The following is a 21230-nucleotide window of genomic DNA, read 5'->3' as shown; positions in this document are numbered from 1 at the left end:
GTCTATTATTATTTGAGTATAATTCCTGTAAGTATACAAAATTATTGCTACAATATTAATTGGACAAATATTGTAATTGTGCAAATAACCATGAAATGGCCAAAAGCAACTGCGTACTGAAGACCTCACAACTTATAAACACAATCTAAATAAAATAGTACAAAATAAAAAGATATAACTTCATTCGAAAGCGAAATCTATCAGAAAATTTCTGAGAGATTCAAATTTTATATATTTAGGTATATAATAAACAATTAAATTCACATTTTCTTACGCGGTCTATAATTTAGAATCTTTATAATGTCCAACACCTTGCACACCAGCTGCAAATATGTATTAATTATGGACATAGGAATAATCTCGAAGTAATAATCTTGCTTAGTCGAAGCTCTTCCAATGATTTGGTACATATTTATATTCATGTCGATTATTCTAAACAAAATACAACAGAATATTAAACTAAGAAACGCATAGTTATAATCGTAGTGATTTTAAATAATGGCGGCTCCACATTTGAGCCGTGAAGATCCGTGAACAGGTGTGAACGTAAGTATGGATGGTTTTCGCGTTGTTTACCCGCGTTCTCGCCTCTTCTGGGTCCCGCGTCAAAGGATTCACGTATCCACATCGCGGCCCGCACCATAGTAACATACCTAGTGATTTTGGGAGCAACTTCTACGTCCATTTCACGGTGCATTTTACCAAGGATTGCGAGTATCCCATGAATGTGGAGGACACGAATTATGCCGTAAATTCGCAGCGAAAATTCACAGCACTTATGTGGAGCCACCATAAGAAGAATATACATATAGCTTACCTATATTCTTTGCAGCGTACCAAATAGTAGTGTCACAGTCCTATTTAACCTGTCTATCGAAGACCATTACCAGTTTTACGTTATTGCCTAATAAGGGTAGGTAAATAGTCTGTCGTTAGAAGTTGGCGAAAAAATTCAATTCATGTCAGATAATTTCGAGATCAATGTCAACAAGTGACCTAGTTAACAGGCCATTACTTTCGGGTCACGTGTTACGATAAATGAGTCTTTAGAGCTAGTTTTTAAGGGAAATATATTTTTCTATACTGCAGCTTGATTTTAAAACGTTGACGAATGTTTTGCTAATTTAGCTAGAGAGTCTATTATGTCAGTAGTGAGTAGTGTTATTCATTTGGTTTAGAGTTTTATTAGTAACGCTATTAACTAAATGCCAACGAAATTTTGAACCTCTGTCGCTTCGCTTGGTTTGAATTGGGATAAAGAGAAGCCTTTATGTTACCTAATTCTGTATAATGTGTTGAGAATTTCATCAAATAAGCGTTTTTGTAGGATTACATTGCAAGAAAAAGAAATAAATAGAAAAATAGTCACATAATAAGGTGTGGGCAGAATAGTTTAAAGAAAATTGTTTCTGCTTACTAACTTTAAGTTGAGAACGTGATTATTATTTTCGATAAAATTCTCACAGCCGAAATAGCTCAGTTGGGAGAGCGTTAGACTGAAGATCTAAAGGTCCCTGGTTCGATCCCGGGTTTCGGCAATCGTTTTTTTTATATCCGTCAGATTTTATGGAATACTTTTTCATACTTATTTTATACAAGAAAATCAGTAAACGAATCATATTTTCGATATAAATAAGAGTTTCAAAATCTTTCTTAATTTTATTGTTGTTTATATTATTGTTTTATTTTGTCTTTACTAAAATATATAGAAGAAGTACCTAATATTATTGTAGTATCTTAGTTGAAGCACGAGAAATATTAACATTGTTTCTTAATAACATTATTGTTTTTGATAATAAATTGATTTAATATTAATTTTCATCATGACGTAAAGTTAATATGTGGGTTTTAAGTAATTAATCGTTAATATTCAATCAAATGATTATTGAATTCACGGTAATATGTATCGAAAATTAATTTCTTGGAAAGGTATTTATTTTGCTATGAATCGTATTAAATTTTGTTTAATAAAGTCGTTTATTTATATGGAGCATCAAGCAACTTTAATATTAATTCTACGGTCTTTTATACGAGTAGCTTTTTAATTTTTAATAAAAACGTCATTATTATTTTAATTATAACTTTATTGAGTATATAAATCCAATATAAATATATAAATAATAAATCATACACATAATTTTAATCTAAGTACCTACCTATCATAACAAGGTTCCTCGCTCATTTGTGTTTTAAAACTCTTCACTTCATAAGTAATGAAACTAAAGTTCTTATATCTTTAAATTCTCTTTAAAATAATATAGCCATACTAAAGCAATAAATTGCAACAGCACACAATATACCGAATAAAACAGAGCCGTATCTCACTGCAAAAGTTGCTGTAGTTGAGACTTTGTCGTATGAAATTAAACATAACTTTTACATCGTTAAAACTTACGCGATACAATTACTATTGTTCACTGTTTACAGCTTCGCGCAGTAAATTTATTAATATATTTTATTAAAGACTAAACTTATGAAGAGCAATATTTATTTAATATGCTTAGAGAACAAAAGGTTCCTGAAAAATTCAGGCTCTTGTATGTATTTGAGGAAGGTATGTATTATATGTATAATATGTCACAGTCTTAACTCATTTGTCGGCAGTTTTGATTGTAACATGCACCTTGTTCAGATAACTAGACCCTCAAAATGATTGTAACGTTTTTAAGTATTTTTTGTTCAATAACTTTATTCATATTCGGAACTCAATATATTGTATTTAAAAAATCAATAGAAAAATTATTAAATTGACCTATTTATTTCACCAACTCCCTCAAACTAGAAACATTAATACGAACTCCGATCGCCCACCAAGTCCTTGCAGCGAAACGTTTCAATTTACTCCAGATTAGCATTGGAACAGTTGTCTAACCACTTTAACTTGGTCTTCCCACACCCTTCCAATGATAACATTACAAGACAAACACGGTGATATAAGTTCAGAACTGACAGGTCAATGTTAATTAGACGCTTCGTGTTACGTGTGCTGTATTGAAGTTAGTGTATTTGCCGTTTTGAATAACTCCTAGTTTAGATCGAGTATGAAAAGTTGTATGATGTATGACACAAATTATATTAATTTTTTATTGAAGCGGAAAATAAATAATAGATAAGTTCAATTACAGTGGGTCGGATGTTTTCACGATTGCCTGCCTTTATTCCTTTATAGTACCTAAGTTCCTAAACAAAACTCATTTTACATTTGCATAACCTGTAAACATTACCTACAATTCTATTGGTACTAAGATTTGTCGACCTTTGCTGTCCAAACCACGTACCTCCATACATTTGGGATTTGTTGATATTTCCTTCAGTTCTATCAGTTTTCCTTACACATTATCTCTTTCTTTAAATTGTAAGCAATATAACACTTGACAGTATTCTAAACACCCGTTTCTCCATTTTACTTGCAGCCCAGCACCACGCAATCTGTTTTCGTTAAATTCCGAGACGTGACTCGGTGAGAATGAAGGGATCCTAATACCGCCCCAGTGAGCTTTGAGTTACTTAATAGATGCGTATCAGGGACCGAAGGATTAGGAGCTAGGAGTAATGTGTGAGCCGGAGTATAGATTACATAAGATCAAACTGTAATTAATGATATCGTTTATAATGAAGGCGATACTTGAAGGTCTAGGCTTTTGTTTGAGGTATATTTTATTGGAGTAAATGGTAGTTTTATTTGGGACTTTGTACCTATTGGTGGTTTATTCATTTAATGAAAATTGGTGACGATTGATTAATATAGTTAGGTATATATAACCATGGACTAATAGAATATATTTAGATTCTATTAGATTCTATTAGTCCATGATATAACTTAGGATAGATTTAATAGATTTAACAAATAATTTTAATAGATATACAGGTTGTAAAATGTTATAATATGACCATTTTTTAATCATAAACACGAATAATGTACGAGTTGGATATTGATTTTAATGTTTAATTGAAACGATGGCACATTTTGTCCATCAAAACTGCAATATCTGATGCTCTTAATAACGATTGAATGTCAAGGGAACATGCTTTAATCTCAGAGCAATGATATTGAATCTATATGGATCTAACCAGACTTTGTCAACAAAACTGTGTCTCAAAAAATAGTGAAAATGATGAAACTCTTTCAATTAAATTGGAAATATCTAGCACATTTTCCACAAGACTTACGTTATATGTTAAAAATATGTTTATTTTTCTTATATAATACACGATATATCAATAGTATAATATGAATATTATGATAATATAATCCTGGTTTACTTTAAATCTCAACTGAAATATAACCACGAAGAGATAACAAATTAACTCACATAAATATTAAAAAAGAATAAATTTATTTTGATATCGAAGCTATAAAAGACAGTGTTACATATTTAATACGCACCTGAAATATAGCCTCGAAACGATAAACAATTTTCGCTAATCACATAATATTTCCGCGAACTTGTAAATCCGATTTTAAAGTTAGAATTCAAGGCGCCATCAAAGAAAATCTTGCGGAAATTTCGATAACCCGCTTTATTATTATAAAATTGAGGGATATTCAAACTTTTCTTATAACTTACGGGAGCTTGTTTAAATTCGAGGTAAAGGGATGCCGATCTCAATCAAACTTTGTCGACTACTCAGACTTAGCAAGTTTGTCAACTTATGCAAAACGTGTTTCAAGATAGGGGTAATTAGTCAACACTTTTTGAAGTTTCTTTGCCGTTTTTTATTATTATTTTTATATTAATTATGTTTAAACATTTTATATTTTCATTCATTTCTTTCGCATACTAGTAATCATGTATAATTTGATAGTAATATGTTTAATCGTTAATAATAGAGTTTCTATAAGTAAAATACTAGTTTTCATAGGAACTAATAGGGTATAGGTTTAATAGGTACTAAAAGATTTTTTAAAACCTGATGAATGGTTCATTTACCAGTATATTGCTTAGTGTATGTACGAAGCTTTCACTCTCATGTAGAGTAAAGCTACGTATAGTAGAGCCATTTTAATTGGCAACATTTGACAGTTCAACAAAATTCAACAACGTAACCTAGTAACGACGACATAGAATAACATGATATTTCGTTTTGTTAGAACTGCACATTTGCTTAATTTTTTTCAATTACGATTACATATTAATAATAATAATGACCGATACCAGTAATTTTAAGATTTCATTTTACTGATAAACCATTCTAAACATAATAAACAATTTCTGAATTGAAGAACTGACGTCGCTACAATTTTGTGTCAATAAACCTTTTTTCTTTTTAAATACCAGAGACGTTACTCTTAAAATCGAAATCTGACATCTAGAATCGAATGCATTGATTACTTGTGAATAAAAATCATCATAAATTAATAAATTCGATTGACAAATGTTTCAAATCCGTATCGATTAATTCACTTTGATCGATGTTTTTAAGCAGGTTACCTCTCTTCGAAGATAAAATTGATAGACGTCAAATGTTGCCTATTAAATTGGCTCGACTTTAGTCATCGTAGCTTAATTATATCGAGTGTCTAAAACACAGACAAATGGATACACATTCGTATTGCAGAAATTGCATCACCCTATAAACAACACTCAGCTCAGGTGTACCCTAAATTCAATTGCACATCTCGCCAGTGCTAATCAAACATTCCTTTGTATTAACTGAGAGGATATTAATTCAAACCATTTCCAGTACAGGTCATCTTACGGTAGAATTGTCTAATAAATTACAAGTGAACAAGTTCTTGACAACAGTAGTGGCGTGGATTGATATAGCGAGGAATTTACGCTAAAATATAGGTATTGGGCTTGATTTGTATTCAGAATAAATGTGGGCTTGGATAGACTTGGATATAAATACCTTAATGGGACGTCAAAGGTAACGGAAACCCTTTGACGAATATTTAAGGTCCGTTTATCGTGAAATTGTCTTTTGATAGTTTATAGATTTTTTTGTTTTGGTTGGGCTATTTGAGTATGGATTGGTTCTCATTTTTGTCTAACAAAGTAGTCACGTACCGCTTATACAATATTTACCTTTCAATGAAAAGGTGTTTTCATATTAATACATTCATGTTATTATAATTAATAAAAAATAAGGGTGAAGTGATTTGATTTCATACTTCAACATTCTCAAGTAGTGATTGACTATAAAGTGGTGATTTACTTTGACACGAAGTAGGTCACTGTTTTATTTAGTAAATTTACTCAATTTAATTCAATGCACCTATTTTTAATAATATAAACAAATAATTTTAATTTTTTAATATTTTACTCAATCGGTTTTAATTTCATACTAGAAAATGTTTGATCTATATAAATTGGACAGATAAAAACCATACATAATATAATTAATTAATGTATATTTTTAGATGATATTCTTATGAAAGATAATAACATAAATGTGGTAATTATATACTAATACTGGGGATGTTAAATTTTTAATCAGTAACTTAAGATAAAAAATCTCTATTGAGTTTACAAATGAGAACAATCATCACTACATACCTAGTATAAAACAAAGTCGCTTTCTCTGTCCCTATGTCCCTATGTCCCAATGTATGCTTAAATCTTTAAAAGTACGCAACGGATTTAAATGCAGTTTTTTTAATAAATAGAGTGATTCAAGAGGAAGGTTTTAATATATAATTTATTATGTTTTAGACAAAGCGGGCGAAGCCACGGGCGGAAAGCTAGTTACATTATAAAATACGGCTTTGTGTCCTGTAAAATAGTAAAATAATAAAATTATGTTGATAACACTGAATCATGATTGCAAGGATTGGGGGAAATCCCATTTCCCAGTCCAATCCCATTTTATTTCCTATTTCCGTTGTGGTAGGTAATACATCAAATATTAAGAGCTAGAAGGGCTGACGTTTTTATTTCTATAGAAATTATGAAATCTATACATAAATAAGGAAAATCTATAGGTACATAAATAAAAAACTTTTAAGGAAGATACAGACTACAAACTTTTGCTTAAAAAATGTTAAAGCTTTATTATACACATTGTCATTATATAATTTTTACTTATTGTTCTGATTAGAATTTTTTATGAAAACTATTGTAATAATGTAAGAAAAAAAATGCTAGTTTAAAAATCTAAACTAAATGTTCTCCTATATAAAATGCAGGAAAAGTAGCAAATGGCCTGGCAATAGACAAATTGCATTTAGATATAAATTTACCTGAAATAAATAAATAAATAAATAAAAAATAAAATAATAAGGATATTATGCTACTTTCTCCTTTTCTCGATAGAATTCTTAGAACCGATATCACAGTCAAAGTAAGTATTACCTACTTAGAAATATTTAATGCATGTGTTTTTAACATACTTCTTTATTTTTAACTTTGTAACCTTCTTCTCTTGAGATTTGAGAATATGACTGTGTATATTATGTGTTATATCAGTCTATGATCGGTGTATTTTAAGTCCCCTTTTTGTGATTATAAAACAAACCAATACCTACATAATATTTATAATTAATTATACACTCGAAAAACATGCTTGTTTAATCAATATTTATTTGTTAAACAGAATGGCATATAAAATTGTCATATAGCCCTCTATATTACTGTAACATCACAATCTCATAATGGATTTTCAGTGTAGCAATGAAAATTAAGCTTGAATCAAATCTCTACATAGAATGAAAAGAAATCGGTAGCGCTGTCTGTCTGTCTCTATGCATTCTCAGAATTTTAAAACTACGCAACAGATTTTGATAAGGTTTTTTACAGATAGAGAGATTCTCGAAGAAGGTTTTAGTATATTATTTTTTAGGTTTCAGACAAAGCCGGTGAAGCCGCGGGCGGAAAGCTAGTAAAAAATAAGACTAGACTGCACTAGTTTGGAAGATGACATAAAAACTTAATATGACTTCATCAACACCCATTACAGTATATTATCTACGAGTTTTTACTATGATTTTAGTTGTCTTTGGGAACGAAATTTTAATGACCTCTAGCAAAAAGTTATAATATAGTTTTATGGTAATAAAATAACTACGGACTTTACGAATAAGATAGATTAACTAATAAGCAAGATCTGCTGGTGGATTTTCTTGTATGTTAGTAGAATAAGAATTCTATACAGGGTGTCCCACTATTGGTATACTAAGCGCGAAGGGACTTGTAGTTTTGCATACACTGATCACGTAAAAATACTTAAACAACAAAATTACTTCAAAAATTTTTTGCTAAATTTTTCCTGAAAATCATGTTTTCTTCTCTAACTTCGCGCAGCCGGCATATACCCCTTCGCTAATGTGAGCATTTTCTCTATGAAAACATAATCTTAAACGATAGGTCACGAGCTGGTAGCAAAGCTGGGTGGGTTGCTTGTTATGGGTGTACACATAGAGTATTAAGAATTCATCTATTTGAAAAAATGCGACTGGAATTTTATAAGTATTTTTTACGTACTTAGCGTATGCAAAACTATAACCTCCTTTGAGCTTAGTATATCAACAGTGGGATATCCTGTATATATAATCTTATATATAAAATTCTCGTGTCACAATGTTTGTCTGCATACTCCTCCGAAACGGGTGGACCGATTCTCATGAAATTTTCTGTGCATATCGGGTAAGTCTGAGAATCGGCCAACATCTATTTTTCATATGTACCACGGGCGAAGCCGGGGCGGACCGCTAGTACAACTTATAATAATATCAAAAGATAGACCAGAAGTTTTGCATAATAGAACAACATACGAATTGGATGTTGCATATCACGATTTCGCTTGCAACGATTAAAATATATAAACTTTATATACTTACTTAGTAGCCCATAATATTTAGCAAGTAATTTTACAAATGTATATCTACAGCTAATGGGTAGAGTAAAAAACAACAAAAATCGTCACACACATAAACTGTTTGATTTATAATATGAGAAGGATAAAGGTGCTCGTAAAATAGAGATGAGTGTAAAGGAGGACTTTACAGCGGCTTTAGTATATGATTTATACATTATTTAACACGTCATTCCAAATGTCTTAAATACTAGCTGTGTCCTGCGGTTTTATTCGCATTTCTCCGCTCCTGTTAGACTTAGCGTGGTGATATAGCCTTCCTCGATTAATGGGCTATCTAACACAGAAGTAATATTTCAAATCGGACCAGTAGTTCCTGAGAATAGCGCGTTCAATTATACAAACCAACTCTTCACCTTCAGCTTGACAATTAATCAAACATTTTTTTAAACTTGGTTGCCTGAAATTCCTTTATACGACTCGATGATATTATGTATGGAAGAGAAGCTTTTTTCTCCTGTCTTATTATCGCCTCCAGATATCGATTCAAGTATTCTGTTGTTATTTATCACCTTATTAATTATTAGTATTTTAAATTAGTTGTTTACAAACTCAAAAGCTGTACTTGAAGTAATACCAGTCAGCGAACCTCCGAATTTCAGTAGGAACTTTCCATCAATATCGTAGCGTAACATTTACTGGTCTTTCAAAAGCCCTTTTGTGATTATAAAGCAATACAATAGCAATACACGTAATCTTTATTAAGAATAAACAGGATAATGGCTAAGCTCCAAAGGCTAACATGTGCCCGGTCCTTTGAGTCAAACGACCGGCAAATTAAGTTTTAAAAACGTTTCGGCCAGCTCATAACACTTTTTGTTCCATCGGTCGTGTACTGTCCACTTTTCAATTTAGCCGTGTTTAGTTTTAGTTGGACGTTTACGGATAATTTGCTTAAGAACAGCGAGAATAGTATGTTGTTGGAAAACGTTTTCATTTTCACGTTTTATTTGGTGCATAAGTGTTTTTCGAACATGAAATATTATGTAGAAACGATTCTGTGTTTTTAGAAATGGTTAATAAGAAATGTATTTCATTCGTTACTTCACAAAATAAATCGCTTATGTTATCATCATGCAAGTTATAAAGATTCAAATGTACCTAACATTCAATACATTTTACTTTTAGCTTTTATTTTACGAATAAAGTTTAAGCGATACATTGTCCTATATAGCTATCTTTAAGATAAAATAACAGCTAGTTTTTAAAATAAAATAACAGTAATAACTAGGTTGATTTAGTAAATCAAGTTAAGATTATGAGGTAGATCATGCTTGCAAATAGTCAAACATAATATTTTAAATAATACGCCAAAACTTTTTTATTCTATTGCAATATTTATTAACTTAGAAACTTTCCTACGACTCAATTAACAATTTAAAAACACATTTTATTAATGTGTAGTATTATGCCTTTATTCTATAGGTATATGATATGTTCGTTGCTCGGTGAAACAATGCAGAAATCTGTTTGAAATCTACAAACGAAATCAAAAAGCATATTCATGTTAAATAAAACAAGATTTATATAATTACGCAGACAAATTCGCGAAGACGTCTTTAGTAATCAATTTATGTAAATTATTTATGTATCTTTAAGATAGCTATATAGGACAATGTATCGCTTAAACTTTATTCGTAAAATAAAAGCTAAAAGTAAAATGTATTGAATGTTAGGTACATTTGAATCTTTATAACTTGCATGATGATAACATAAGCGATTTATTTTGTGAAGTAACGAATAGTATCTTACATAGTCATTTAATATCGATTATCTTAAATTGATAAACAGATGTTAGCGTCACATAGATTTCTTGATGACGTTTGAAAAAAGGCGAGCTTATGTCCCTTGTCCGATAAAAAAGAGGAACTTTGTAGGATTATCCCTTTTTACCTCCAGCGTCACGCATAATTTAATATGCCACTTCAATGTCTACCCTCATCTAGGGAGATACAAAAAACAGGTTTGTTAATAAAATGGACACTATGGATCTTGTCTCCACGTTAGGTTATTTGAATGTATATTTTATGTTTATGTTAAAATAATCTCTATTGAAGTGAAATTTCTTTAGGCTCGTTAAGAGTAAAATTTCAAGATCGCGTAATAGCAATACCGTTACGTCATAGAAAAAGTTTCACTCCAAAGAAGTTACACTTTTAACACGAGTGCTCGGCATACACGCGCTTTTTTTAAATGTCAAACTGATTGGATGGATGCAAGGATGGATGATATGAAGTGATACATGACATCATAACCGGACATTTCGTTGTGGATGTATTAATATCCTGGTTATTGTCAGGAAAGTAATGTAGGAGAGAGAGCAATACAATACACCCAAGTTCTATTGCTATACTACAAGTATAACGTCGAATTTCTGCAAGACGATACTAATCTTCTACCCAAAAGATTGTCAGTTTCGATATCCTATATCTATGGAAAGTTTACCAACGATATTAATTCCGCTTTCTATTAATCAAACAATTTTCAACCCAGTCGAGTAGTTTATAAATTATTATTACGAAAAAGAAATACTTCAAATTATAAATTACACGTCTTCTTATAAGATTTAGTTTTAACGTGTAGATATAACCATTTACAAAAAGAATCACCGCAATAAAGGCTCTACCGAGTTTTCCAGTTGTTTCTACATAGCACCTACTATTTTACTGACTTAGGGACTAGATGGCGTTGTGTTTAATATCTAGAAATGTATGTGAAATATTTCAGTCATCGAAAAAGATATGACAAAGTAAATTATTAATTGTACCACATTTATAACATCTATTTATTTAAATAAAATTGTGTAGCTCAAGAGTGACGCCTACGAGTACTAGTCGTTTCATATTATTATGCTTTCAAAAAAACTACGAAAATGCTACGTGTTATACATTAGTAAATATAGAGAAAGAAACAATATAAATTATAGATATTTCTTGTGATACAAAGGCCGATTCAAAATCAGTTGATGTTTGCTATCAAATTTATTACTTTTTTGTCTGAGAGAAATATTGCTCTGTATATCAAAATTACTCTCCGACTATGTACACTACGTTCTACACTTCAATATTAAAAATCATGACGCTCATGCCTCATATTATTAATTTGAATAGCTGGCATACAAAATATACCACTATTAACTCTAACAAAATCATCTCAATAGTACATAATCATGAACCGTGATAACTTATAAAAACGTGCAGTAATGAGCACCTGCTACGATGCGCTTTATAAAATATAAATGGTGTTCGTCCGTAACATTAATATCATCGCGTTGAAATATTAAAGTTTCACTACAGTCATTATGTCGGAAACTTATCGTAACGGCTCTTCGCTATTGTTTTATGGATAAAGCGTATTAATGAGCGATTTACACAGCTCTTAAGACCGTCTGCTTGCAACTTCTTGTGCAATATAAATGTGGATGCTTTAGCTTTTCTAGTGAGATATAATTCAATAAGGGATTGTGTACTCACAAATACTGAGAAGTGTACAAGTTATGTTCTTTATTATATTATATTATAGAAAATTAGTGCGTGCTTACACTTGAGTTAACTCACTCACTCACTGTTTTATACATCGTTGTTATTTGAACATGAGATATTATCATACTACTATTATAAAGGCGAAAGTTTGTAAGTATGGATGTATGGATGTTTGTTACTCTTTCACGTAAAAACTAATGAACCGATTACAATGAAATTAAGCACACATATAGAGGGTAACATGGATTAACACATAGAATAGGTTTTATCCCGGATTTCTCACGGGAACGGGAAACTATGCGTGTTTTTCGCGGGCGAAGCCGCGGGCGGAAAGCTAGTTTTTAAAATAAAATAACAGTAATAACTAGGTTGATTTAGTAAATCAAGTTAAGATTATGAGGTAGATCATGCTTGCAAATAGTCAAACATAATATTTTAAATAATACGCCAAAACTTTTTTATTCTATTGCAATATTTATTAACTTAGAAACTTTCCTACGACTCAATTAACAATTTAAAAACACATTTTATTAATGTGTAGTATTATGCCTTTATTCTATAGGTATATGATATGTTCGTTGCTCGGTGAAACAATGCAGAAATCTGTTTGAAATCTACAAACGAAATCAAAAAGCATATTCATGTTAAATAAAACAAGATTTATATAATTACGCAGACAAATTCGCGAAGACGTCTTTAGTAATCAATTTAGTATTCAGAAATCCAAAGCGCCATTTGTTGGATTACAGAGAACGATTTCATTTTGTACTCCATTCTATATTAATATACCTACGTGAATTCGTGTGATTAAGATGGGTTGTGAATGATTTACTGAAAACACTTGTATGACGTCTTATAATTGGATTTTATTGAGAATCTTTCATGAAACTTCTTAGGGGAATTTAAATATGGTTTGAATTGAAATTGCAATACAATGTTTGAATAATTTATTCTAACAATGGGAGCTTCGAGGATAGTACCTATTAATTAGATTAACGCTACGAGATTAGCATTTTAAAAAAAATTACTTATACTAAATCTTATTGCTATGTTGTAGATATTATATTATACTATATAGTTTTATATAGTAGTACATGATATAATATACACTTAACATATAACATAGATTAGATGAAAGAGATAATTAATTATTAACATAATAAAAAAATTGGTGAATAAATTGCCTTTAAAGCCCGTTAAAAAGCTCCAAAAGTTCAGGCTCCAAGCTCCACCAGCAGACAACCATACATTCTATTAATAGTATTTTTTGAAGTATGTCCACATTTTGTTCAAAACTTAATTCAATAAACTAACTTTTCAACGTCCTCAAGAAACCTATCTATCACACAGTTAACAATAGTTGAAAATCCGAAACATTGAGACATTACTCTTGCAAATGTCTTTCGAACCTTGTGACAGTATGACAGATTGCATTTCCACCACCTGACAATCGTACCTGCTGGATTATAATCTGGGGGAATTCCTTATTGGAAATGGTGTAGAATTAAATTAAATATTTTGTAGATCATGTCTCTTATCTATCCCTATAACTAGAATGTTTAAATCTTTAAAACTACACAACGGAATTTGATGCGGTTTTTGTTAATAGATAGAGTGATTCTTGAGGAAGGTTGTTGTATATCATTTATTGGGTTTAGACAGAGCGGGCGAAGCCATGGGCGGGTCGCTAGTTTTGAATAAAACCTTTGATAAAACCTCCCTGCTCTCCATATTATAATTATTATTAGATAAGTTTTGCTTTATTTTCCATTCAATGTGTATTCACTTCATTTAATTTCGCTTCATCAATAAATTACGATACAAAATAACACAAACTACTGCAGTCATTATGATATCTGTATAAATCTACAGCTTTTCTTAAGATTAAAACGATATTAATCTACTTTCTAATAATGCTGACTAAGTAATTAATAATCTGTATCCACGGTAATTTTTTGTTCAATATTCCCCCATTTAGTTGATTAAAACCTTATCCAGTAAGCAATCTAGTGCAATGGATTGGAATTATTCCTATTAGGTTAGCATTCAGTTAGCATTTCAGTGGTTTAAAATCATTGGATCGGATAGTTTGAAGTATTCTCAAACTTGATATGATAAAAGCTATATGTGGAAGTAATTTTTGGTAAATAGAGAAGAATATATAGAGTTTTTTATAGTTAAGCGAAATAAAGCGAAACACCCAGTCGAATCACGATCGAACTTCATTCGATGATTTGTTTTTTTTTATCTACAAAAATATTATTTCTAAATAATAGAGTCGGGCTATATACGCCATATTTTATATTTTAAGACAGGTTGGTGCAATTTTGTTGGGTTGGCGTTGAACACAATTAATTTTAACTAGTCATGTTCATCAGTCAGATAATTTCTTCTCAAAATTGACAAATAGAAATAGTATTAAAACAGCTATAAAGCAACCGTGTTAAAAAGCGAGTGCTCCAACATTTTCCTTTTATCTCTGTACCTCCAATCTTTAGAATTCGAAACCGAATGTGTATATTTATTTGATGTAAGTGTATTCTCGGCGCGCGGCCACTGCATTGCCTCAAATTCAATTTTGTGCACTTCCCTCGCATGTTTGTACACGCGGTAGTGAATAAAATATTCCCTCTTATTTATAAGGTGACCTAGAAGAAGTGTGTCAAGTGATCTTCACAAAAAACGCGATAAATAGAATATCGATAAAAGTGTAAATGAATAACTAGAGGTAATTACGTATTATTGATGTAGCTCGCATAGCTCTCGCTTTGCCTCTTTACATCCATGTCTAGGAGACAAATAATGGCCTGTATTCCAAATCATAGGTACCTGGTACATTGTTATATTTACGAGTATATATAATTTTAGATACTGCTTTCGGAATCGATGATAAATCTTAAAATTCAAAAAGGCTTCTAGAAGAAGTCTCATTGAATAAATAACAGCTGTTTGATAGTTCTATTTTTCGTAAAATGCGAAATCGATTATACTAGCACACTTTAACTACTAACGGGTTACCTTATTTTATGTAATTTTATACACAACAAGATCAAATATAGCTGGTCAAAGCTGATAGCTTTAAAATGATGCTTAGGCGGTGTGCTTTTTATAACCCAATCTCATAAAATTACTGAACTGATATTTCAGAATTTTGCTTGGAAAAGAAAATTGCATTGTATTTATCGGAAATTGTCATCGAAAGCATACGCTTTTGTCGGAATTTAACGCAAAAGCTTGATCACAGCGGAATTTTATAGTAAATTTCAGTTGTCGACACTACGACTAATTAATCACTGTTTTTTCTAGAATAAAAGAGACAAATCTTTTTAAGTTGATTTGCATAATTTTTTTCCAATTCGAGTATAACTTAATAAAATGTGTTACCTACAGAAATTAGTATGGTTAATTTGTGTTATGTATTATAATGTAAGAAGATAGTATACTCTACATTTGATCATTTTCATTACGAATAGGAGCCAGGAGGTATGAGTGATGATGACTGATGACTTTACTCTTTTAAGAAAGAATGCAAGCATACAATAGGTACTTATTTTCTGTAATCTATAATCTACAGACTCAAAAGAAAAGTATAATGAATTTTTGGGTTTCTTGGGTTTCTCAGGCAGAAGGTTTTCCTACTGCTTTTAACTAAAAATTGCTACAGAGATTGTATGATAAATATCACAATAATTTCATTTAGGACATGCCTCAAGAACCAATATTCTCACTGAACATGTCACATACGATGCTATGTCCTTTCAATATCATACATTAACATGATTGTCATAGCTGTTCAGAAAAACAGCGTTAATATAACTGAGAAAACAATAGAATAAATCCCTCTGTTACTCCAGTTTACTTAGCTAAAAGTGCAAGCTCATGCAAATTGAAGGTAAGGAAATTGCATGAATCAAAGCAAAACGAATCCGTAGAATAAACGAGAACGTTGAATAAATCAAATGTACTTTCATAGAAACGTCTGCGTCTGCGGAATTAATGTACGTAAAGTATTTATTTTTTTAAATAATATGTATTATGATTTATATCAATCAAATTCGCCAGTGTGTTAATACTTCTAGAAATAGAAGAGATATCTTATTTGAAATATCGTTTAGACAATAACTTATTAATACGATCCTTTAAAAGTAAAAGTGTTGTATTGAGTAACGAGCCAATAACACTACGACAAAAAAATCATCAATCTTCAATGAACAAATAATATTCGTGTTTTTCTTTTGTATTATTTATGACGTAGGTATACAGAAAGTACCAGACATGAAAGTCTATTTATATATTGTTGGAGTAAAATCCGGAAGGCCACCCCCCGCGCCTTCCTCACCGCGGTGCGGCGCGCCTTTATAACAACGAACGAGCGGCGGAGTCGTCCATTTCGTCTGCTACTCGCGCGCACATTATCGCGGAACCTCTGCCCATTTATTTCTACCGTCATTTTGCTGTTCATTGTCAAATAAATGTATTTCGTTTGATTTGCTTTTAATTTGAACTATTTCCAGTACTTTTTTTATTAAAGTAGGTCGTTTTTATTAGATCAGAAGTGGGATTCGAGGGCTTTATGCCACCGAAACCATTCTGATTATTATTATTTTTTTTTCTTCTTATCTCACGTATTTGGGCAGAGAGTTTCGCGATCATGCCAGCGAACAAAAGGCATAGCACTAGGAGGAGACAACGATCACCGTCTCCTCAAACTACTAATCCTTTGGACGAGATTTTGAAGAGATTACAGGCTCTCGAAGATCGTAGCAGCGCGGAGCCTCAAGCTGTTTCTGCGGACCTGGACCAAGCTGTGGTGCGCCCTATCGAGACGATGGGCGACGCGACGCCGCCGTCCGCGACGTCGGCAGTGCCGTCATCATTACTTGACGGCCACATCGGCGCCACTCCACCTGCACCAACGCCAGTACCAACAGCACCTGCCGCCCCCACTTCTACCCCTGTTACGACGACCACCGAGGCCACTATGCAGAGCGATATGAAATCGGCAGCCGAGAACTTTCTGACAGCGCTGATGTCATTCCCGGTGAGATCAAACCAATATTTTGTTTCTGATTTCGATCCTAGTGTTCATGAGGTCGATACGTGGTGTGACGAGGTCGATAAAGCCTTAAAAATAAATCGTTGGGATGACGCAGAATGTCTCGCGCGGGTAGGAAACTGTTTAAAGGGTGAAGCTCGTACCTGGCTGAGCCGATGGACAAGTACTGTCCGCACGTGGTCCACTTTTAAGTTAGAGTTAAAAGCTTTGTGTCCACGCAATATCGACATCGCGAACATTCTATACGATGTGATGAAAACGGAATCTGATAGATTTTCAACTTATGCAGAATATGCTCGAAGGTCATTGTTAAAATTGCGTATTGTTAAAGGCCTAAATGATACACTTCTAACAGCGATAATTATACGCGGTGTTGTTGACCCACACGTTCGTGCCGCTGCTGCAAACGCAAAATTAACTTCCGAGAACATAGTCGAATTTTTGTCAAATTTTGTTAAGCCGACATTAGCGCCACAATTTAGAAAGCCGAATAACAATGCCGATAATAATGATCGTATTAGTAGAAATCAAAATTCTAATCAGTTTTCTTTGAAACGTAATCATTTCGATTCTAAGTTAATTAAGTGTTATGAATGTAACCAATTCGGTCATACAAAGAGTGAATGTTCGAAAAAACCAAAGTTGACTTTTGATTCTAACATTAAAAAACAGCCTACGTCTGAATCGCCGCTGAGATGCACATTTTGCAAAAAGATAGGGCATACCGAAGACAAATGTTACACGAAAGAAAGGGTTGATAATTCTAGAAATAAAAGTAACGTTAATTTTTGTTCCTAAAATGTGGGTATTACGAAAAATAATGACATAATTAATGGTGTGATTTTAGGTATACCGGTTGATATTTTAATTGATAGTGGTTCATGTGTTTCGTTATTGTCCACAGAATTAGTGAAGTACTCAGGGGAAACCGACGTACCCAGGTATTACGGGGACTTGGAGGTAAGGAAGTTTTTTCTAATTATTTTGAAACCTTACCGGTTGAGTTGAATGGTATTACTTTGGAAGTTGATTTCTATATTGTGCAAAAATGTTCACTTAATGTTCCCGTAATAATTGGTACGGACGTTTATTTAAAAGGAGTAGCTTATATTAGGACTTGTGATTCTCAACGCATAGTACACAGTGGCTCAATCGTTTCGGAAGTTAGGCAGGTAGATTTGATGACGTCATTTAATTAAATTAATACCCCCGTTACCGGTGTATGTAAAGAAAAATTAATCAACATACTTGCCAAATATTCAAAAATTTTTTTTAAGCGGTACAGCGACCACTACTGTTACAGATAGTGAAGTGCAAAGGTCAGGTACGACCGAGCGAGTATAATATTGAAGCTTTAGTTAAATCTCCAAAACCAAGTAACGTTAAGCATTTTCGTCAATATTTAGTACCTAGGTAAACATTTTAAAATCGTAACTGATTGCAACGCTTTAAAAATGACTTAACAAAAAATGTTTACATGCAGGACTTTGATTTCACTTTAGAATACCACAAAAGGGTACTTATGTCACATGTGGACTACTTAAGTAGGAATCCGATTAACTTGATTCACGCAGTTGATAAACCGCAAAATTGGGCACAAGTAGTCCAGTCAGGTGACGAGTAGACTCTAAATTTGTTAGAAAAATTAAGCAATGGGGAATTAGATAGTAGCCGGTACGTAAAACGTAACGATCTTTTATATTACAAGTATGACATAACGGGTGAGGAAACTCGGTATTTATGTTTTGTTCCAAAGGCATTTCGTTTGAGCTTGTTGCGCGTCTTCCACGACGAACATGAGCACATATGCGCTGATTACACCTAACGAGTACAGTGGCGAGTCAGTAAATACGCTCTCGGCCGAGACAGTTGCCGAACCGAGTGGGTGTTTACACGTATTTCACTAGTGGCGAGTCAGTTCAGTTTTGATCACGACGCGGACGTCTGCAATGGATCGAAAAAAATTTAAAATTTAAACGGGTTTTAAATCGGCTGTTACCAGATATTATTAACGAATTGTGGGATTTATTAGAAATAATAAATAAAAATAATAATTCTTTGAATAAATACAATGACGAAACGAACGAGTGGCGAGTGGCCGAGTGACGCGACGAGTGCGTGTTTATACCTGCCGAGCGGGATAGCGAGTGGGTACTCGGCCGAGTAAACAAATTGGGATTCTAGTGACTGTCTCGCCACTCTTCTCGGCCGAGTACTCGGCCGAGCACTCGTTGAAGTGTTTATACCAACCGAGCACTCGGCCGAGGACACTGACTCGCCACTGTACTCGTTAGGTGTAATCGCCGCATTAGGTATAGACAAAACTATTGATTTGATTCTCAAACATTTTTGGTTTCCGGGAATGCGAAAGTTCGTCGCTAAATATATGTCATTGCGTTGTCTGCATTTCACATAAACAAGTAGCAAGAGCACCGTTACAACCGATTTCATCTTGGCATAAGAATCCTGTACCTTTTGATACCGTACATGCGGATGTTCTTGGACCGCTTAGCGAATCTGATGGCTATAAATATGTGCTAATAATGGTAGATGCCTATACAAAATACTGCCTAACGATAGATACGAACTAAAACTACTAGTTGGTTTCTATGGGAAAACTAGTCACGCGGCGGCTGGGTACATGGTATTGTGGCGCGGCGAGTGGACGCCGGATACCTGTGCTGGATTTTTTGAATGTTAGTATGATAAGGAGTATTTTTGTTATTTGTACTGGTTGTTGGAATAGACCCGAATAAGGCCTGGTGCGCATGGCATCGGGGTGACCTTTTGGTATTGCACCACTGTTGTGCTACCTAGGCATCTGGGTGACGTTGGCGGACGCGTCAACTAGGGACCTGTGTAAGGCCTGTTGTGAGTAGGCATCTGGGTGACGTTGGCGGACGCGCCGACTAGGGACCTGTGTAAGGCCTGTTGTAAGTAGGTATCTGGGTGACATCGGTGGGCCCACCGATTAGGGACCTGTGTAAAGCCTACTGAATAGGTATCTGGGTTGACCTTTGTAGACCAATGTAAAGCCTGGTTGCGCACACATTTAACGGTATTTGGTTACACTGGAACAGATCCGTGTAAAGCCTGTGTATGTAATAGCCACGTGTGCTAGTGTTAATGTTTGTGTAAAGTTTGTTACACGGTTCGGTTTTCCGGTTCAGCTTTCCTCATTTGCATTGGTTTAAGTATTTTTTTTTCAATGTCGTTTTTTTTGTATACTCCAGGTTACGATGCACATCATAACGCTGAAGACTGCGAAGCTGGCCCTTCCACACGAGCTGCAGCTGCCACTGAAGGCAGCGAGGACGCTGCCCCGTCAGGAGAGGCCGTGTTGGAGTAAAATCCGGAAGGCCACCCCCCGCGCCTTCCTCACCGCGGTGCGGCGCGCCTTTATAACAACGAACGAGCGGCGGAGTCGTCCATTTCGTCTGCTACTCGCGCGCACATTATCGCGGAACCTCTGCCCATTTATTTCTACCGTCATTTTGCTGTTCATTGTCAAATAAATGTATTTCGTTTGATTTGCTTTTAATTTGAACTATTTCCAGTACTTTTTTTATTAAAGTAGGTCGTTTTTATTAGAATATTATAATCGTCAGTATCTAACTTAGTGAGAAAAAAATATTTGACCGGAACTAAGACGGGATATCTTTAAATATAAGATGGGCTCTACTTGTTACACCGTGTACCTAAATCCCGATCCATAAGCCAATTCGCAAAATCATAAAACATTAGTTTACATCCTTTGCTACATTATCGTTCCAACTACACGTAAAATAAACGTTAGTGTAAACTGCTATTAACGAACCTTTAATCCGATACGAAACTCTCCTCTCTGAAAACCGCAAACTCATTAAAACATTATAATT

At 33.3% G+C, this 21230-nt stretch overlaps 1 protein-coding gene, 1 long non-coding RNA gene and 1 other non-coding gene across 3 annotated transcripts; all 3 read left to right on the top strand.

Annotated features, from left to right (window-relative positions):
- Positions 1–1465: 1465 nt before the first annotated feature.
- Positions 1466–1538, top strand: TRNAF-GAA (transfer RNA phenylalanine (anticodon GAA)). Its single transcript has one exon. It is a non-coding gene; the product is annotated as a tRNA-Phe (tRNA).
- A 15059-nt stretch (positions 1539–16597) lies between these two features.
- Positions 16598–18156, top strand: LOC149486420 (uncharacterized). The gene is made up of 2 exons (XM_089698011.1): positions 16598–16770; positions 16934–18156. The coding sequence occupies exon 2, from the start codon at positions 16948–16950 to the stop codon at positions 18148–18150; it is 1203 nt and encodes a 400-aa protein (XP_089554137.1). The 5' UTR covers positions 16598–16770; positions 16934–16947; the 3' UTR covers positions 18151–18156.
- On the top strand, positions 18156–20882 carry LOC149486419 (uncharacterized). The gene is made up of 2 exons (XR_016315950.1): positions 18156–18312; positions 20586–20882. It is a non-coding gene; the product is annotated as an uncharacterized LOC149486419 (long non-coding RNA).
- Positions 20883–21230: the final 348 nt, after the last annotated feature.

The sequence above is a fragment of the Colias philodice genome, chromosome 8 (assembly GCF_061535455.1).
Source record: "Colias philodice isolate Cphi_HAF_F1 chromosome 8, ilColPhil1 Martin Lab GWU primary, whole genome shotgun sequence".
Classification (NCBI taxonomy): domain Eukaryota; kingdom Metazoa; phylum Arthropoda; class Insecta; order Lepidoptera; family Pieridae; genus Colias; species Colias philodice.
The sequence above is the reverse complement of the archived record's forward strand: the minus strand, read 5'-3'. Positions and strand labels throughout refer to the sequence as shown.